The 18,530-nt window shown below is 44.2% G+C and overlaps 1 protein-coding gene across 8 annotated transcripts in view; it reads left to right on the top strand.

The window, feature by feature from the left end:
• MCF2L (MCF.2 cell line derived transforming sequence like) overlaps nt 1-18,530 on the top strand; it is a 225,475-nt gene that overhangs the window by 81,177 nt on the left and 125,768 nt on the right. Inside the window, exon 1 of one of the 8 annotated variants that reach the window (XM_066579687.1) lies at nt 4,586-4,760. The exons of the other annotated variants lie outside the window; for them this stretch is intronic. Within the exon in view, the coding sequence (XP_066435784.1) occupies nt 4,688-4,760 (73 nt within the window). The 5' untranslated portion in view covers nt 4,586-4,687. Of the gene's footprint in view, nt 1-4,585; nt 4,761-18,530 lie in introns of those variants that run through there. 8 annotated transcript variants of the gene reach the window in all.

Here is an 18,530-nt window from a genome sequence, read left to right as displayed (position 1 = left end):
AATGGCCACTAGGGGCTCATTCAGAAGTTTTGCTATGGGGCCTAGCCTTTTCTAGTTCCGCCCCTGTCTCTATAAGAAGTTTATGGAACCTTACGAATCTATACCAACAGACAAAGGTTCGTACGTTTGATAAACCACATCTACTTCTATAATGGAATCCATCGGGCTTCTAAAAGTTTGCTAGGCATTATTATTAATTGTAAAGCACCATTAATTCCCCGACACACTACATATGAGGACTTAATTTCATAACATATGAAGAACAATATACGAAATGAATTACAAACTGATACGGAGTTAGAGAGGACCCTAGCCAAGGGGGCTTACACTCTACAGGAGTGTAGAGGAGGGTAGTTGCTGCTCATGTGGTGGTGGCAGCGGGGCTAATGTAGATTTCAGGCTTTTCTGAAGTGGTAGGTTTTCAGATTCTTTTTGAAGCTTTCCAAAGTGGTGGAGAGTCCGATAAATTTTGGTAGTGACTTCCAAAAAATAGGTGATGCACAAAAGAAACCGTGAAGACAACCCTGTGAGGAGAAGAGAAGGAGGTGGTGTGAGGACCAGAGCTACATTTGGGGAGGTATCGGGATACTAGGTCAGAGGAGGGGGCAGGTTGTAGACAGACTTGTATGCTGCGCTATTTTGTCTGCGATCTGTTACCAGATCTGCGCCGGAGTTATTCTGAAAGTAGAGGAGAGCAGAGGTTGGAAAAAAATGTAATTCTTCCCAGGTGCATTTACATGTGCCGTCACAGAATACCGGCTCTGTATGGGCTTTGTGTTCTGCCAGTAGACGAAAGGATTATTTTTCTTTGACAGAGCTTCCCTGATTTGTTACCGCTGAAATGGATCGAGTTTCAGTTATTTCTATACTAAACTTAAAGCTATAACTCCAGCCAAGAACAACTTAAGTTAAAAGCTGGAATATTTTAAGTCCTACATTTTTGACTGAAGCACCTCTGTTGTCCCCATCCTTAGGCTATGGCCATGCATGGGCATTCATTAAAACTGGTGCAAAGAAAAAGGCAAAGTCCATAGAAATGTTACTTGTGTTTTTTTAAAACTCTCCCATAGGAAATGATGGTCAAGTTTTCTGTGGATAAGAAATTATGAATAAAGGCAGCGCTCCAGGGGGTGTGAGGGCAAAGAAATAAAATGTTGAGGTAACAACAAAGATGGTTTACCTGGTGTGACCTGGCCACCCTATAGGGGCAGTCTGTCACACCTGAAGTCCCTGGTTGCTTGTCAATTAACCAGTGGTCATACGATTATCCATAAAAGGAGACCATCAATTTGATCCCAAAGTAGGTCTTGGAAATGTGAAGTACAAAGTTTAAAATGAGTGAACAGTGCCCAATGTTGGGGAAAATAGATCCATATAATTAAAGAAGTAAGTTGATTACCTTCACTTTAATTATATGGCCATATTCCCTGCAGCGTTGGGTACCGTACACTTTCTAAGCTTTGTGTGGAATCTCAGAAAAATCGCAGGATGTCCTATTTTCTATCTCATAGCATCACTGCAAGAGAAAGCCATCCAATGTCAATAGACCCTTTTAAAACAACTGGTTCTAATTTGTACACTTTCTACTTTATGGTATTGGCTATTCAGAAATGTTCAAGATACAGATTTTGCCACGCGTACATCTGTTTTGGTGTTAAAAAAAAATACACAATTTGCATTCAGTGTAGTATAAATGTTAAATGCTATATTTATTATAGTGGAAATAAAATGTTGTCTCTGGGGTCACCATTGTGTCTATACTTACAATACAAGAGTCTAGATTGTGTTGATATAGTGCTCTTCATACAACCCCGCTGCAGTGTGCAGCTACCGCCCCAGTCTCAGTAATTAAGTCCGCCGTCTGCATTAGCCGTCTTATCATTCTTACATTTTTAAAAATAGATGTTGCACAATTTTCTTCCAGCAAGGCCTGAGAAATATTTCCGTGATTGGTTTATCCAAGTGTTGCAGGGTATCTGTCTAAGGAGAGAAATGGGTGATACGGCCCTGGATGTTCATGCACTAATTCCTCAGCCCTATCATGAAGCATTCAGAGTGATTTTTACTGTGTTGTTAGACTGTCTTATGACACTGTAGTAATTGGCTTTCCCATGCATTGTCCTGATGTAAGAGCTCATGGGGGACAGTCTGCAACGGAGAGCTGGGATAGTTTGCATTTATCTTGGTAAAACGGTGTGCTATGACTTCTTAGTCACATGTTAGTCAGTTTTTCTCTTTTGGCCAGTATAGGGTCACTAATGATTAAGATACATTATACCATGATGGATTTTCAGATGTTTTAAAAGAGTTTATAAAATACATAAATTTTAAGCAAACTAATACTAGACATAAGAAACCTGCGGAAAAATGCAACAGAAATTTAGGGACACAAGGCTATATAATACCACTATCCATAGTGCCCAAGATGGTAATAATGCCCCATAAACAGTAATGCTATTCTATGCACAGTTCCATTTATTAATAGTGCCTGTATTATGCCTCCACACAGTAATAGTGCCTCCATTGGGCCCCAATACAGTAATGGTACCCCACTGTGTCCCATAAAGTAATAGCGCCCCCATATAGTAAAAGTGCTCTCACAGAGTAATAGCGCCCCCATTGTGCCTTCATAGAGTAATAGTGTCTGCATTGTGTGCCTAGAGAGTATTAATGTTCCCATTGTTCCATCATTGATTTTATCCCCTTAAGGATGCAACCCTTTTTTCCCTCTATTTTCTTTCATTTTTCCGTTTTTCCTTCCCACTCTCAAGAAATCATAACTCCCTTATAGATGTCTGAGGGATTTTTTTTGTAGGACAAATTGTGTTTTTGATGGTACTATTTAATGCATCTTAAAATGAATTTTAGAATGAATTACTGAGAAACTTTTAAAAAATTCTAAGTGGAATGAAATGGGGAAAAAACAAAATTGTGTCATCTTTGGGAGTTGGGGGAAGGTTGAAGGTTTTGTTTCTACAGCATACACACTGCAGCAAAAATGACAAATTTATTTTATGGGTCAATATAATTATGATGATACACAACTCAGTCATGACTTCATAGGCAACCTGCAATGGCAGCCCTGGGGGGCCTTCAGAAGACCCTTGGCTTCTATGGCAATAAAATGGCACACTGCAGCTAGATTGTGTGGAGGGGGGGGGGGGGGGGGGGCGATTGGCATTCACACTGATCCTGTCTGTTGTGGGTAGGTGTCAGCTGTCAATGATAGTAGTCATCCGCATTGTATAGAGTTGGATCAGTTGTATACAACTGAATGCCCTGGAACATTAAAGGTTTAATAAGAGCTGCCCCTGTGTTTTGGGTGCCCACTGTCACTGCCAGATCAGCTGATCATCTGCAGTCCTGAACAGCAGACCGCAGCCGATTTTAACTATTAATGATCTAGTCTGAGGATCAGGTTATCAATAATATTTACCCAGAAAACCCCTTTAAATCATAGATTTCTGTCTACCCCCAGGGGAGCTTAGGATCTGGCCGCTGTTTAACTATTGATATCTGCACAATTTATATTTTACATATAAGTCCCACCTAAATACTAGTAAGGGCCCTTTTACATGGAACGATTGTCATTCAGTTTATCAGTGGATCGTCCACAACTGACCGCTAATCTTTCAGTGTAAACTCTGCCAGCGACTGAACAACAAACGATTCGATTATCGTTAATCATTCAGCTTATGTAGGCATAAAAATTAAATGACGATCAACCCATGTAAACAGGCAGCCATCCAGTAACGAATGACTGCCTGTTTACTGTGAATGGAGGCGGACGATTGGAAGAGATCTCCTACGCGCTCCGCCTTCATTCACTGAATTATCGTGAAAGTACAGGAGCAATCTTTGGGACCAGTGTTGGGCGCTTAATCCCGTGTTAAAGGCCCCTAATTAAAGACTTTAATATATGAAGAGTTTCTAGTTTTCCTGTAATGAGAGCATGTGTCTAATATAAAAAAGCTAATCGCACAGTCTCAACCTACTACATGGCCTCCTGTAAATTAATTATTGAATGGTGACCGAAGCCTGGGATGAAATGGTCTATCTAGCATTAACCATGTTCATTAACTGAACTCCCTTGCCGGGTACTAGAGCGGCCTTTGTTCATTCGGTTCATAGAAGCATGTTCTGAAAGTGTTTAAAAAGTAATATATACACTTAAACCTTGAGCGGTATCGGAGCATCTGATGTCAGAGTTCACTAGAGAGGACAGCTGTCTATTTTACGGAATATTTCCTTAGGGTAGAGGAATGGCTTTACTTGTGAGGTCGATAGTAAATCAAGGGCCCCTCTAGGGAGGTTTGGGACAGCCGTTTGTTAGAGGCTTTTCATTGCGTTGTAAGGGAATTGTGTTGAATGCACTGCTTAGCTACTTTTAGGAAATGCATATCTGCTACCGATGCTGATATCTTCTGTCTAGGGAGAATTCAGCCTTCTGTAAAACTATGTTTTCTGAGCAGAAGTGAAGGTGTTGTACCTCGTCAGGATGTCACGCCAGCCCAGCTGCAAAACATACTAGCTTTGCGTGTAATTTGAAGAAAGGTATTGTATCCTCACTGCTTGGCTTCTACTGAAAGGCAGAGTTTGGTGCTCTCTTTGTACTTTTCAGTCCAACTTGCAGAGAAATAGGTCACTTAGTAGAGGGGAGCCATATAGGAAGTCTGTCGGGATCAACATGACCTTAAGCCTCATCTCCTTGCTATGTAAGGATATCTCCGAACTATGGCTGCTTATGAAGAAAAGGACAGGTGTGGTGTTTTTCTCTTTGTTCATGCTTTCAGGTTGATGTTTGTTTCCATGTATTCTGTGTCAGCTGCCTCAGTGCAAGCTCTCTTATATGTGACATGACTTAATAATTACTGTACATTGATGTGATGAAGCAAACCTAATAATCACATCCATTATTTTCCAATTAGTGGAAGGTTTTTGCACTGATGGCTGAATATAGAACATATAATGATTAATAACTCATTTGTGCGCTGTAAAGCATACGATTGTAGCAAATTGTGTGGGACCTGATGAGAATTCATTCTCTGTATGGCCGGCTTTAGAAGCATTGGGTAGTAGTGTTGATTTCACGTAATTGCAATGAGATGTGCTAATTGTTTGATACGGTTTAATTCATTTTTCTTTTTCTACAGTTCCTGAGTTTGCCATTTCACATACAAAGTAGTTTCTGTAGTTGGTTGATAGAACATTGTAGTGTTTTTCACAGCTTTGCTTAAAGGGAATCTGTCAGCTTGATCATGCTGTCCAAACCACAGGCGTCATGTTATGGAGTACGGAGCGGAGCAGATTGTTATACTGAATCTTTCCCCATAAAACTACGGTATATAACTTCATTCATTTAAGCCTTTGCGACATCTAAGCCTAAGGTCGCCTGCAGACGGGCGGAAATTCCGCGGTGGGTTTTCCTGCGGAATTTCTGCCCGTGGAAGCTGCCATAGGATTGCGTTAGGAAACGCAATCCTAGGCAGACGGCCGCGATTTGGCCGCGCGAAATCTCGCACGGCAAACAAATTGCGGCATGCTCTATTTCTGTGCACAGAAACGTCGCTCTCGCGGCACATGAAAGAGCCGGGGCCGCGAGAGCAGGTGGGTGACGCGCTGCTCTCTGCAGACGCTCGGTCGGGTCCCGCTGCGAGAATTCTCGCAGCCGGATCCGACCCGGCCGTCTGCAGGCAGCCTAGCAGTCCAGTCAGTAATAGACAGCTATCTGTATATGACTGCACATACAGGGAGGGCTGTCAATCACTCATGCCCCCCCCCCTCCCTCCTTGGACTGTTTATCTCAGAATAAGCAGGGATATAAATGAATAAAACACAAGTTCTACAGAATCTTTCCCCATAAAGCTATATACAATCTACTCGGCTCCTCCTGCTCTATAACACCATGCATGCAGTTTGGGCACCTTGTTCAATCTGACAGACTCCCTTTGAGTGTGTAGATTACGACTTGATGTACTGGTATTTTATCACCTGATACAATTTTCTGATTCAGATTAATAGAAGAAAACTAGTAATTATTAGGAAATTATAGTATATTGTATCTGGTGGCACAATGTGCCACACAGCTGTGCTACATGGTATATTCATTATGATCCCCACACATTACACACACAGCTCTACTACATCCATCCTGACCCCACACATTACACACACAGCTCTACTACATCCATCCTGACCCACACATTACACACACAGCTCTACTACATCCATCCTGATCCCACACATTACACACACAGCTCTACTACATCCATCCTAATTTACACGCATTACACACACACAGCTGTGGTACATCCATGCTAATTTCCAGATATCACCAGCTTAGCAGACTCCTGGATACAGTGATCAGCCCCTGGTCATGTAATCCCTGGCTCCACCCACACTGGTGATCACATGACTGTGATATAATCACAGGCCCTGTTGGCTTCTGTCGGCTAATCTAGTATACAGTACTTTCTACCGGACTGCAGAGTGGCTCCTCCCACAGAAGTAACATCACCGCAGGTCCTTCAGCCCATCGTTTCTCTGTGGTGATAGTAGGTCGGTGTCTTCTGTCAGGACTGCGGAGTTGTGTCTGAAATAATAATGGCTTAGTTGTATTCTCATTTAGTTATTTTTGTCCTCCCCTTCCAAGAGCCCTAACTGTGTTGTTCTTCTGTCGGACAGGCCGTGTGTTTTATACATTTTGTAGGATATGTGATGACGTCACCAGGGACGGAGTGATGACGTCAGCAGGAGAGGACCATGAGAAGCACCCACGCACAAACATGCATACTCACGGTCAAGTGGTCGTTAATAGTTTGTTTGATCTGTTTGCCACAGCTGAGCATACACACAGGTAGTTCTCTGGTCCTTCCTACTTCTGCAAATTGTGAGCCCCCAGCCAGTATTATAGGGGTAGTCCAGTTGTAAACTTTTAATGGCCTTTATTCAGTATGGGTCATCAATAGAAGATCAGAGACGGTCCGGTCGCTGGAATCCCTGCTTAACAGCTCCCAGCCAGCAGATCCCCGCTGACCTGTGCATAGGCCATCAACAATTAACAACTGGATAACCCCTTTAATTATCAAAATGTAACTTGAAATAATTTTGGCTTTCTAAACTGTTAAAATTGGACACTTCTTAACAATTCACATTTTATAGTTCTCAGCCTAGGCACACGGCACTAGAAGCATATTTGTAAACCTTTATTATGGGTATGAAGTTCTTTAACATTCTGTGATGTGAAACTACCATATTGAATGAATACCACTGTAATTGTCAAATTACCCAGGCCCACAGGTCCACTCACAGTGTAAGGTGTAGTTTCCAAGTAAACCATCTGCATATATATTCTATAGCGCCTTCTAATTCGGTTACAGAACTTTAGGAGCTACAAGGGGTTGTCAAAGAGCTTTCAAAATTTGACAGAGTGCAGATAACCATTTAAATGAAATTAAAGAAATGTAATTCGCCGTTTAAGTATCCCACGACTCCAGCACTGCCACTGTTGGATGATCAACACATGACTACCAAAACCAATGATTGGCTGCAGTGGTCACATAAATTATGAATAGATTGTGATCACTGCAGGAGCTTCCAGGACCAGAGTGGTGAAATATTTAAAAAAGTGAGTAATGTTTCTTTCTTCATTCTTTTAGGCCTCATGCCTACGGCCGGGTCAGATTCCGCCTGCGACATCTCGCAGCTGAACCGGACCTTGCGCCGGTCCCCCAGAGACCCTATACTTACCTGTTCAGATCCTCTGCAAGAGTGTCGGCCGACGCGTCATGCGCAGTCCAGCACCTGACGCATCGGCACTCGGGTATGACGTGGATTTCTGCTGTGCCTGCAAGGCGGAGTTTGCGGGACGGACCTCTTCCATTGACTGCAATGGAAGCTGCCCGTGCGTTTTTCCGCACAAATTAGAACGTGCTGCGACTCTCCCTGCAAGCGGAAAATCACAGCTGATTTAAATTTGTGGGCAGGGCAGAATTGTTTTACACAGCTTGTCTATGGATGGCCATTGTTGCTGAAATTGTGGTGGGTGTCTGACCGCGATTTCCGCAGTGATAATTCATCTGTGTGCATTTAGTCTTATATTCAGTTATACCTGCTCTCTCCCAAGTTTTGAAAAATTTCAGACATCCACTTTCAGGAGCCATACATTAAGGCCACCTGCAGACGGTTGGGTCGAATCTGACGGCAGGAATTCTCGCCGTGTGACCCGACCCGAGTGCCTGCAGAGAGCAGCGCGTACTCACCCGCGCCCCGCAGCTCCGGATCTTTCATGTGCCGCACAGAAATAGAGAAGGCTGCGGTTTGTTTGCCACGCAAGATTTTGCTAACACAATCCTATGGCAGCCTTCAAGGGCAGAAATTCCGTGGGAAATCCCGCCGCGGAATTTCCGCCCGTCTGCAGGCGGCCAAAGGCCATATAAACATTTCTTCACCAACCATCTATCTGGATCCGCATTCCCCCATAATCGGGCACATTTGGTTTCAATTAGTGGAGTGAGGTATGTACTGTTGCAAAATTTACAAACATTCAGCTATTTGCAAACAAAACAGAAAAAGCAAGAACAGCTCAGTATAGCTAGTATGACAAGTGGTTTCTCCAAATTTAATCCAAAATGTCACTGTTGCATCCACTCGGCACACTAAAGCACCATGCCTCAGAACAGACACAGGAATTGTGTCCTTTTTAAAACCGCAATCACACACATAGTATTGCAAGGACCAATTGCACCTCTCCAGGCAATGATGGAAGGACCCTTGTCCCTTACTAATCAGGGACCTAAAAGCGGGATGCTCGTCCCGATAAGGTCGGCCCAACTGTCTTCATCTGGGACCTAGCTATCCCTGATCAGAAACCTGGAGAAGATACGATAAAAACACGTCGCTGTACACAGAACAGGACTGCACATAGAGCACGTTTGGCCACCTGCACAGACATACCACACACATCACTGTTCACAGCAACACACCAGGTTGTGCATACATCATAGAACAGGACCCCCACCCAGAACTCACATGCATACAGATGGTAAGCCATTGCTAGTCCGAGTGTCCTCACACCAGGGGAATAGAGAGTCAGTCACCCTGCTGACATAGGGAACAGTGTCAGGCATCACCCATCTGACACACACACAAAACATCAGAGTCACGGTCCAATATTGCAGTCACCAACATGCGTTATTACACAGATGCAGTGTTTTTTACTTTCAAAAGCACGACGCATCATTTTGGGAAAGTAGTGATTCTGCGCCGTAGCTAACTGTAATTCTCCCATTTTTTTCAAGGAGGAAACCTGGCATCACACTGTGTGCACCTAGCACATGGCACAGTGCTGCCGCTGGCCACATTTAAAACCAAAAATAGGACGTGTGGTGATTTATTTTGTGATGCAGGAAAAAATTGCTCATATGTACGACCCCATTCAAAAAAAATTTTCGTCTATATGAAACCAGCCCTAGGCTTCTGCAGCTCCTACATAGCGTATGGATGTATACAGTAGCTGCAGACCTCTACTTTCTCTTTAGAAACATCAGGTTTTCAGAACTTCTCTTTTGATAAACATTCTTATCAGCTGATTTATGACCAAACGAAGATAAACTTTTTTGAGGTCATAAATTAGCTGATAAGTACCTTACAGACTGAAAAGCAAGGAGAACGGGCCCTTTTTACATGGGCCATCTTTCTGTGTTCACCAATGTTCTCCTGTGTCTACTGTGTGTATTGCGTTAAAGTAAGAGCCCATTTACACGGAACGATGATCACTCAAACGAAAGTTTGAGTGACCGTTTTGAGCGATCATCTTTGCATAACTCCAGCTAATTAGCTACTAAAGAATTAAAGCAGGCGGAGCATGATAGGGACGCGATCACTAGGAGAACAATGCAGCTGTTCTTTATATGCAAATAGCTTTATTGTTCTCCATATTTTCAGCTGGCGTCCTGCTGAGAACTGCCCTGGGATACCAGCTGAGAGAATCTTATCAGCTCTCCTGGCTGAGATATCAGCCTGCGCCGCAGATGACAGTCATCGCTCATTTCTATAAAACTAGAAATGAGCGATGAACGAATAGTACACGAAGTGCAAACGTTTTAGACGCAACGATTATCACTCAAAAGATGGCTTTTGAGCGAATTTTGAGTGATAATCGTTGTCTTAATAGGCTTTAAGCACGGCATGTACTCAAATAATGAAATTTAGCTCTATTGTAAAAACTGTAGGGTCTGCTCACACCTCGCTGATTTGGTGCAGATCTGCAGCTGATTTCACATATTCAATGTGGATTCAATTGAAAGGATGAAATCTGCTGCAGATCTGCACCAATATCTGTATCAAATCAGCGACATGTGAACGCACCCTGCAGTTCTCCGCTCTTAAAATTTCCACTCACAATGCAGCATCTGGTTGCTATGGTAAAGTACTGCAACAGCCAAGATGCATGAAGGCTACGAGTGAAAATAAAACCCTGTATGCTTTCATATAATTTCTTTGGGTACTCAAGGCTCTTTTACACTGCAAGAAGGAGGATGCGTGTAGCGATGACGCAGCAATCGTTGGCATGGCATGCATCTACACTGAACAATACCTGGGTACTTTCAATCATTGGGCCATAACCATACCTGTAGTTAACCCTCCAGCTGCTGTTTCTATTCAGCAAATCGTTATGCTGCCTGTTCATACAAAAAGGATTTGCAGCAGATGAATGATGATTTTCAGGTCCGTATGAAAGATCCAGTCAGCTATAATCTTAAGAATAATCGGTGATCATTCGATCGCCGCATGCGTTTACACCTAACTATTATAGTGCAAGCCACTCAATCTAAGGTTGTTCGCCTTTAGTCAAAGGTATTGTGTTTTTTTTTCTATAGTTGGTTCCCGCAGCCGCCAGATGTTATATCTTGGCTAATGTAATACAGACAAGCTGCACATTTTTTATGGTATGCTTCCATGAAAGGGTTTGTCTCACTCCTAGCTGGTTTGCTACAGGGAAGCAGACAGCGCCATACACTGCACAGTGGCCCAGGTTGGTACTGCAGCTAACTCCATTCATTTCAATAGGACTCAACCTGCAGTACCAACCCTGGCCATTGTACAGTGTGTGGAGCTGTCTGATTCCTGCAACGAAACTGCTCATAGTGGGACAACCCCTTTAAGGCCTGTTCCATTTCTGGACCTATTATTAACTATAGCAGAGCTGCAACAATACTTGATTTTTCCATACATATTATCCTTAGAATGTTTTTCTATAACCCTCTCAGTAAAACCACGGCTGCTTCAAAAATGGAAATAAAAACAGAAGCAGTTTTGGACTGCGGTAGTGTTATTAGTATTGTCACACAGCTACCAGTACTTTGTAACTATGCTTCACGTTATAATGATTGTCAATGTGTGAATCATTGCCCTATGGAAATGAGCAAACTGACCAAAGATCAACTGACCTCCTTACCCGTGTCTCTTCACTCACCTCTGGTGCTATTCTCATACAGGCATCGCAGTGCGCTTTATATCTATGTTGGTGCATAATACACCATAATACAAACTCATTCAGATGATTAAATTATTCTTTAGTTCAAAGTGCCATTATTCCGGGGAGCTGTATATATAGCAGATACCAAAAATAAGTACATGACGAGCGTGTCACATGATCGCTCTACCTGGGACTCACAGAGCGAGCTATGCAGACTGCAGAGTCTGGGAGTGGGTGGAGCAGTGGGTTGAATGGCCAGTCTGCCCCTGCCGGGCGGCACATCTTGCATTGGCTATGAGCTACACAGTGATTTTGGCCATGATGCACATCACACAGTCAGGGATGGCAGTGTCTTATCGCCTTGACTTTTACTATGATGGGGAAAGTTGGGCATAAAAAAATAATTTTGCACATGGCACAATTTACTCCAAGTCCGGCGTTGCTGACCGTAGTGTGGAGGCATGAGAACTACATGGCTCTAAGAACACACACTGTGCATATGAGTTGCTGTATTAGGTCGAATCTACACAGTGGAGAGCAGTCTTGTTTCATCATCGGTACATATTTGTTTTTATTATTTGCTCTCTTGTATGTTTTTGCTTCCCATTATTGACTGTGGAATGTATTAATGCTAAACAAATGTAGGCTGTATTTATAATAGCTTCATTATGAAGAATACATGAACAGACATGGCTACTAAACAATATTCTTATCTCTCTGCTCCGTAGATGTAAAGACGCTTAGGCCTAATGTCCATGGGTGGATTTGATTTGCGTGGCACCAGCAAAAAAAGCCATCCATAGGAATGCATTAGCTTCCGAAAAACAATTTAAAGCATGCAAATGTGATTATATATATTTATTTTTCCCCTCAGCGTGGGAGAGAATCGCAGCTTGCTACATTTTCTGCAGATTTGTGCACGGACGGTTTCTATTCATCTCTATGGGAGATGAAAACATACAATCCGCGATCACCCACAAGCCATTAAAAAAATCATTTTTAAGATGATCCGCAGTACATCCGCTGCGGATATCCGCATTGAAAATCCGCGTGTGCCGTGGACATTGGACCTAATGAATAGAACAATAATCACAAATTGATTTGTTTTGTGCCAAGTGATCTTTAGGGCTTATTCACATGAGCATATAATGGCCGCCATTTTCACGGCCGGCCGATATGCATTATCAGATTACACAGACGTATTCCCGCGGTGTAAAAGCGCTTGACCGGATGCGTTTACGCCGGGCAGGAAAGATAGTCCTGGAACTATCTTCCTGGCCAGACTATGGCCGCTGCCATAGACTCCTATGGGAGCCAATGACAGCGGCCGGATTAAACTCCCTCTCCCTTCTCTCCTCCCTTTAGCTGTTTGCAATGGGAGGGGGCGGAGCTAAGCTCCAGCCCCTTCCCACCCCTCTTATTGCAGACAGCTGGAGGGGAGGAGAGAGAAGGTGAGCCAGTGAGGTGGAGGGAAGGGGGGAACAGCTTAGCCGAGCCCATGCATCAGATGGTAGCATATATAGGCCAGATGTGAAAACGCCGGCCGATATACGCTCGCGTGAATAAGCCCTCAAGAGGCTGCTGACACTTATTTTTTTTATTGTGTCTTGTGGTTCTATCTGAATCCCTAAAAATGGGTTTCAGACATAACCCCGGGAAGGAACCATAAGCTTCCATTGCTCAAATGGAGACCAGTATGGTCTGGTATTTTTGCAAATCTAGCATAATTGCAATAATTGTATCCATTTGTTTTAAGCAATTTTCTTTACTAATAATGTCTTTTTATGTACAAGACTATTTACTTGTGGGAAGACAATGGAAACCCACACAAACATGGGGAGAACATACTCTATGCAGATGTTGTTAAAATTCAAAACCAACCCCAGGGCTGCAAGACAGCAGTGCTAACCACTGAGCCACCTTGCTGCCAGCAATAGAAATTACATTAAAATTGAAATTAATTAAAATCCTGTTAACTACAATAGTACGTCTCTCAACTGCTGTAAAGTACTGCAAACTCATGAAAAATTATGTATTTGAATTTTTCCTAATGCTCTGCAGCTTTTAACCCTTAAGGACGTGTCACTTTTTTTCCCATTCTCTATTTTTCCTTCCCACTTTTCAAAGAGTTTTAATCTTTTATTTATACATCAACAAAGCTGTCCGAGGGCTTGTTTCCTCACAGCACAAGTTGTATTATTCAACGGTCCTATTTAATGCACCATATAGCATACTCAACCTTTTAAACAAGCAGAGTGAAATTGAGGAAAAAATGCTGACCTTTTTCTTTTTTTTTTTTGGGAGTGGGTTGGGACGGCATGATTTTACGGCATACAAACTGCAGCAAAAATGACATGCTAAGTGTATTCTATCGCTAATGCTGTCACCTCTGTTTTCATCCTTGCTCTCAATTTCAGAATTTCTTTCAAGTGCCAACCTCTGGGGCACACTATTCACATTAGCCCCTCTCTCCTGTCCTCACCTATGCACAGCTCACATGCACTATTTACCTTCTTGCTTAGCCTCAAACCCCCTAATGCCACTAACAAAAATAACAGTCATCCTCATAAATCTCCTAATCATCTGCTAACCCTCTCTATCCTGCTGCTACTAGCTGCTGGGGATATCTCTCCCAATCCTGCCCACCCTCCACTGCTCCTAGCTATCACCCCCTACCTGACTCACTAATAAAATCCCCAAGCCCAACTGCTAGCCCATGCATACCCTCCCCTGACTCCTTTAAATGTGCGCTCTGGAACTGCCAGTCAGCATGTAATAAACTCCCCACCATCCACGACTTTTTTACTGCTAAATCCCTAAATCTGCTCGCTCTCACAGAGACGTGGATACAGCAATCTGACACGGCCTCCCCTGCTGCACTGTCTTACAATGACCTGCAGTTCTCCCATACCCTGAGACCAGATGACAGGCGTGGTGGAGGAGTAGGTGCTCTTCTCTCTCTGAAATGCACCTACCAGGTCATCCCCCCTGTACCCTCACTCACTTTTCCATCATTTGAGGTACATATGCTACAGCTTTTCCGTCCGCTGTCTATGCGAGTAGCAGTTATCTACCGCCCCCCAGGTGCTCCTCGCCTGTTTTTGGACCACTTTGCTGCCTGGCTCCCCCACTTCATATCCTGTGAAATTCCAACCCTCATCTTAGGTGATTTTAACATCCCCACTAATGACCCCCAACTCCCTATCTGCCTCTCAGCTTCTTTCGCTCACCTCCTCCCTTGGTCTCTCTCAACTCACAGCCTCTCCCACTCACAGGGATGGCAATACTGTGGATCTAGTCTTCCTCCAGCTCTGCTCTGCTTCCAACTTCACTAATTCCCCTCGCCCGCTCTCGGATCATAACCTCCTCTCTTTCTCTGTCATGCTCCCTAACATCTCTCCAGACCCACGTACCTACTGTACCTACAGGAACTTTGAGGCCATTCACACCCAAGACTTTGCTGAATCCCTACAGTCCTCTCTGTCCCCTATCTCTCTCCTCTCCTGCCCCAACCTGGCTGCCGCTCAGTACAACACCGCTCTTAAACATGCCCTGGATGAAGCGGCGCCCCCCAGAACCCGAGCCATCCAATGTAGAACGCGGCAACCCTGGCTCACGCCTCAAACGCGCTTCATCCGGCGGTGCTCTAGAAGTGCTGAATGGCTGTGGATGAAGTCGCAAACGTCCACAGACTTCCTCCACTACAAATCATGCTCAGAACCTACAACCTCGCCCTCCACCACGCCAAACAAGTCTATTTCACCTCTCTAGTCTCCTCACTATCACACAACCCTAAACGGCTCTTTGATACTTTTCACTCCCTTCTCAGCCCTAAACCGCAGCCCCCTGTGACAGATCTCAGTGCTGAAGAGCTGGCTGCTTACTTCAAAAAGAAAATTGATGACATCCGTCAGGAAATAACTTTCCAATCCCAGACTAGCCCTGACCCTAGTCTTGTCAGCACCGCATCTAGCTCCTGCTCACTATCTGTACTCAGACCAGCGACAGAGGAAGAAGTCTCCAAATTGCTCTTCTCTGCTCGCTCAACCACCTGCGCTAGCGACCCCCTCCCCTCACACCTCCTCCGATCCCTCTCCCAGTGGTCCTCTCCCATCTCACCGCTATATTCAACCTCTCTCTGACCTCTGGCATCTTTCCCTCTTCTTTCAAACATGCCATCATATCCTCACTGCTAAAGAAGCCGACTCTGGACGTGACTGATGCTGCCAACTACCGACCCATCTCAAATCTCCCCTTCATCTCCAAACTGCTGGAACGCCTGGTTTACTCCCACCTTGTAAGCTATCTATCAGAGCACTCTCTCCTAGACCCCCTACAGTCTGGCTTCCGACCTCAACACTCAACAGAAACTGCCCTTACAAGGGTATCCAATGACCTACTGACAGCCAAATCGAGGGGCGATTACTCCCTACTGATCCTCCTCGACCTTTCTGCAGCATTTGACACTGTTGACCACGAACTCCTCCTCAGTATGCTTCGCTCCATCGGCCTACAGGACACTGCTCTTTCCTGGTTCTCCTCCTACCTATCTGACCGCTCTTTCAGCGTCTCCTTTGTTGGCTCTACCTCCCCTCCTCTTCCCCTTGCTGTTGGGGTCCCCCAGGGCTTGGTCCTCGGCCCCCTCCTTTTCTCTATCTACACAGCCCCAATTGGACAAACCATTAGGAGATTTGGCCTCTAATACCACCTCTAAGCTGACGACACCCAGCTATACACCTCTGCTCGTGACATCTCTGTACCTTTCCTCCAAAACATCACTGACTGTCTGTCCGCTGTCTTTAACACTATGTCCTCTCTCTACCTAAAACTAAACCTCTCTAAAACTGACTTACTGGTATTTCCACCCTCCACTAACCGATCTCCATCTCAGTGTGTAGCGCCACCATAACTCCTAGACAACATGCCCGCTGCCTTGGGGTCATATTCGACTCTGATCTCTCATTTACCCCCTACATCCAATCTCTCGCCCGAACATGTCAGCTGCATCTCAAGAACATTGCAAGAATCCGCTCTTTTCTCACTGTGGACACGTTAACGCTTACTGTTGTCCTCATCCACTCCCGGCTCGATTATTGCAACTCGTTGCTGATCGGCCTCCCCTGCAACAGACTCTACCCTCTCCAATCCATCCTGAATGCGGCAGCCAGGCTCATCTTCCTGTCCAGCCGCTACTCGGACGCCTCTGCCCTGTGCCAGTCACTGCACTGGCTGCCCGTTAAATACAGAATTCAATTTAAATTTGCTACCTTCATCCACAAAGCCCTCCACAGCGCAGCAGCACCCTATATTGCCTCCCTCCTGTCAATCCATCACCCAGCCCGGGCTCTCCGCTCTGCTAACGAAACCAGACTGAGCGCCCCTTTAATTCGAACTTCTCATTCCCGCCTCCAAGACTTCTCCAGAGCAGCACCGGTCCTCTGGAACGCACTACCAAAGGCAACCCGAGCAATCCAGGACTCGCAGAACTTCAGGCGTGCACTAAAAATGCACCTCTTCAGGGAGGCATACCGCATTCCCTAAACAAACCCCTCTGTACGCCGCCTAATAACATGCTCCCTGACCTACTGACTGCAATCCTTACCAGCCACTATCAACTGCCCCTGCAGTCATACCGATTCTGCCGTCACACGGCTAAATGTCTGACCGTTGTCTGTGTATAGAATCCGTCACACTCCACCTCGCCATACCATGCACATCTTCAGCCCCTCTACCTTCTGTATTACCCCATTACTTGTAGTATGTAAGCTCGTTGGAGCAGGTCCCTCACCCCTATTTCTCCCATCAACTGATTACTATGTACCTGTGGTTTTGTAATTTTTGTATATTGTCTTTCTGTATTCCCCCTGTCACTGTAAGCACTGCGGAATATGTTGGCGCTATACAAATAAAGTTTTTTATTATTATTCTATTCGTCAGTATGAAAATAAACCGCTGTATATAATTTTTTTTGCTGTACTACTTTAAAAAAAATAAGATTATTTTCTACCGCCATCATTTGACAGCCAAAAATTTTTATATTTTTCCCTTGACATAGTTGTGTGAAGGATGCTTTTTTGCAGGACACCCTATAGTATCTATCGGTACCATTTTGAAGGACATTTTGATTGCATTTTCTTGGAGACTGAGTTCCAAAAAACGCAATTCTGGCATGGTGTACGTTCACCATGTGGGATAAATAATGCATTACTTTGGTAGATCAGACTTCTACAGATCTCTTTTTTTATTTTTTGTAAATATGGGAAAAGTTTTTTGGTTTTTTTTGCCTCTTATTTTTTCTATTAATTATTAAAGCTTTTCACACTTTTTTTTCATTATTTTTTAGCCCTCATAGGGGACTTGAACTTCCGATCACTCATAAAGTATAATGCAATACCATAGTATTGCATGACATCAATTTCTGACAGGCATGGCTTGATAGACAATCATCCATGGTATTCCTGGGAGACTTCAGAGGGTCCCAGACTGCCATGGCACCTCGTGATCACATTGCGGGGGGATCATTCCCTGATATTACCCCCGAATACCGATCAGGGAATTTAAATGCCACAGTCAGAATTGACAGTGGCATTTAAAGTGTTAACAGCTGTGATCAGCGTGAGCGCTAATCATGGCTGCTGCCGGTGGGTATCAGCTGTCAAAGACAGCCAGCACCTAACTTGTATTGAACAGGATCAACCTCCGATCCCGCTCTGTGTAAACCTTGCACCCCCAATGACATAAATATATGTCTTGTGGCGTTAGGGGACTAAAAAGAATATGTTCGCTTTCCTGACAATGTGTTAGAAAATGTAAATCCCCATTAAATGACAGTTCTGGATCTTGAGGAATGGCACAATATAGAGTTCTTTTGTTGGTAAGGGTACAGGGCCTTGTATCTTCAGCTACATGCATACAAAAACCACTCACACATTGATTGTTAATGGGTTTTGGGTTTTACGGATTTTGCCTACAAAATCGTCTATTCATAGCATAGATAATAAATGTTAGATGACTGGGAATGCCTGTTTTTCTACCTCCCAAAGACGACTTA

Source organism: Eleutherodactylus coqui, chromosome 1, assembly GCF_035609145.1.
Source record: "Eleutherodactylus coqui strain aEleCoq1 chromosome 1, aEleCoq1.hap1, whole genome shotgun sequence".
NCBI classification, from domain to species: Eukaryota; Metazoa; Chordata; class Amphibia; order Anura; family Eleutherodactylidae; genus Eleutherodactylus; species Eleutherodactylus coqui.
Note: the sequence above shows the minus strand (reverse complement) of the source record. Positions and strands in the feature narration are given on the sequence as shown.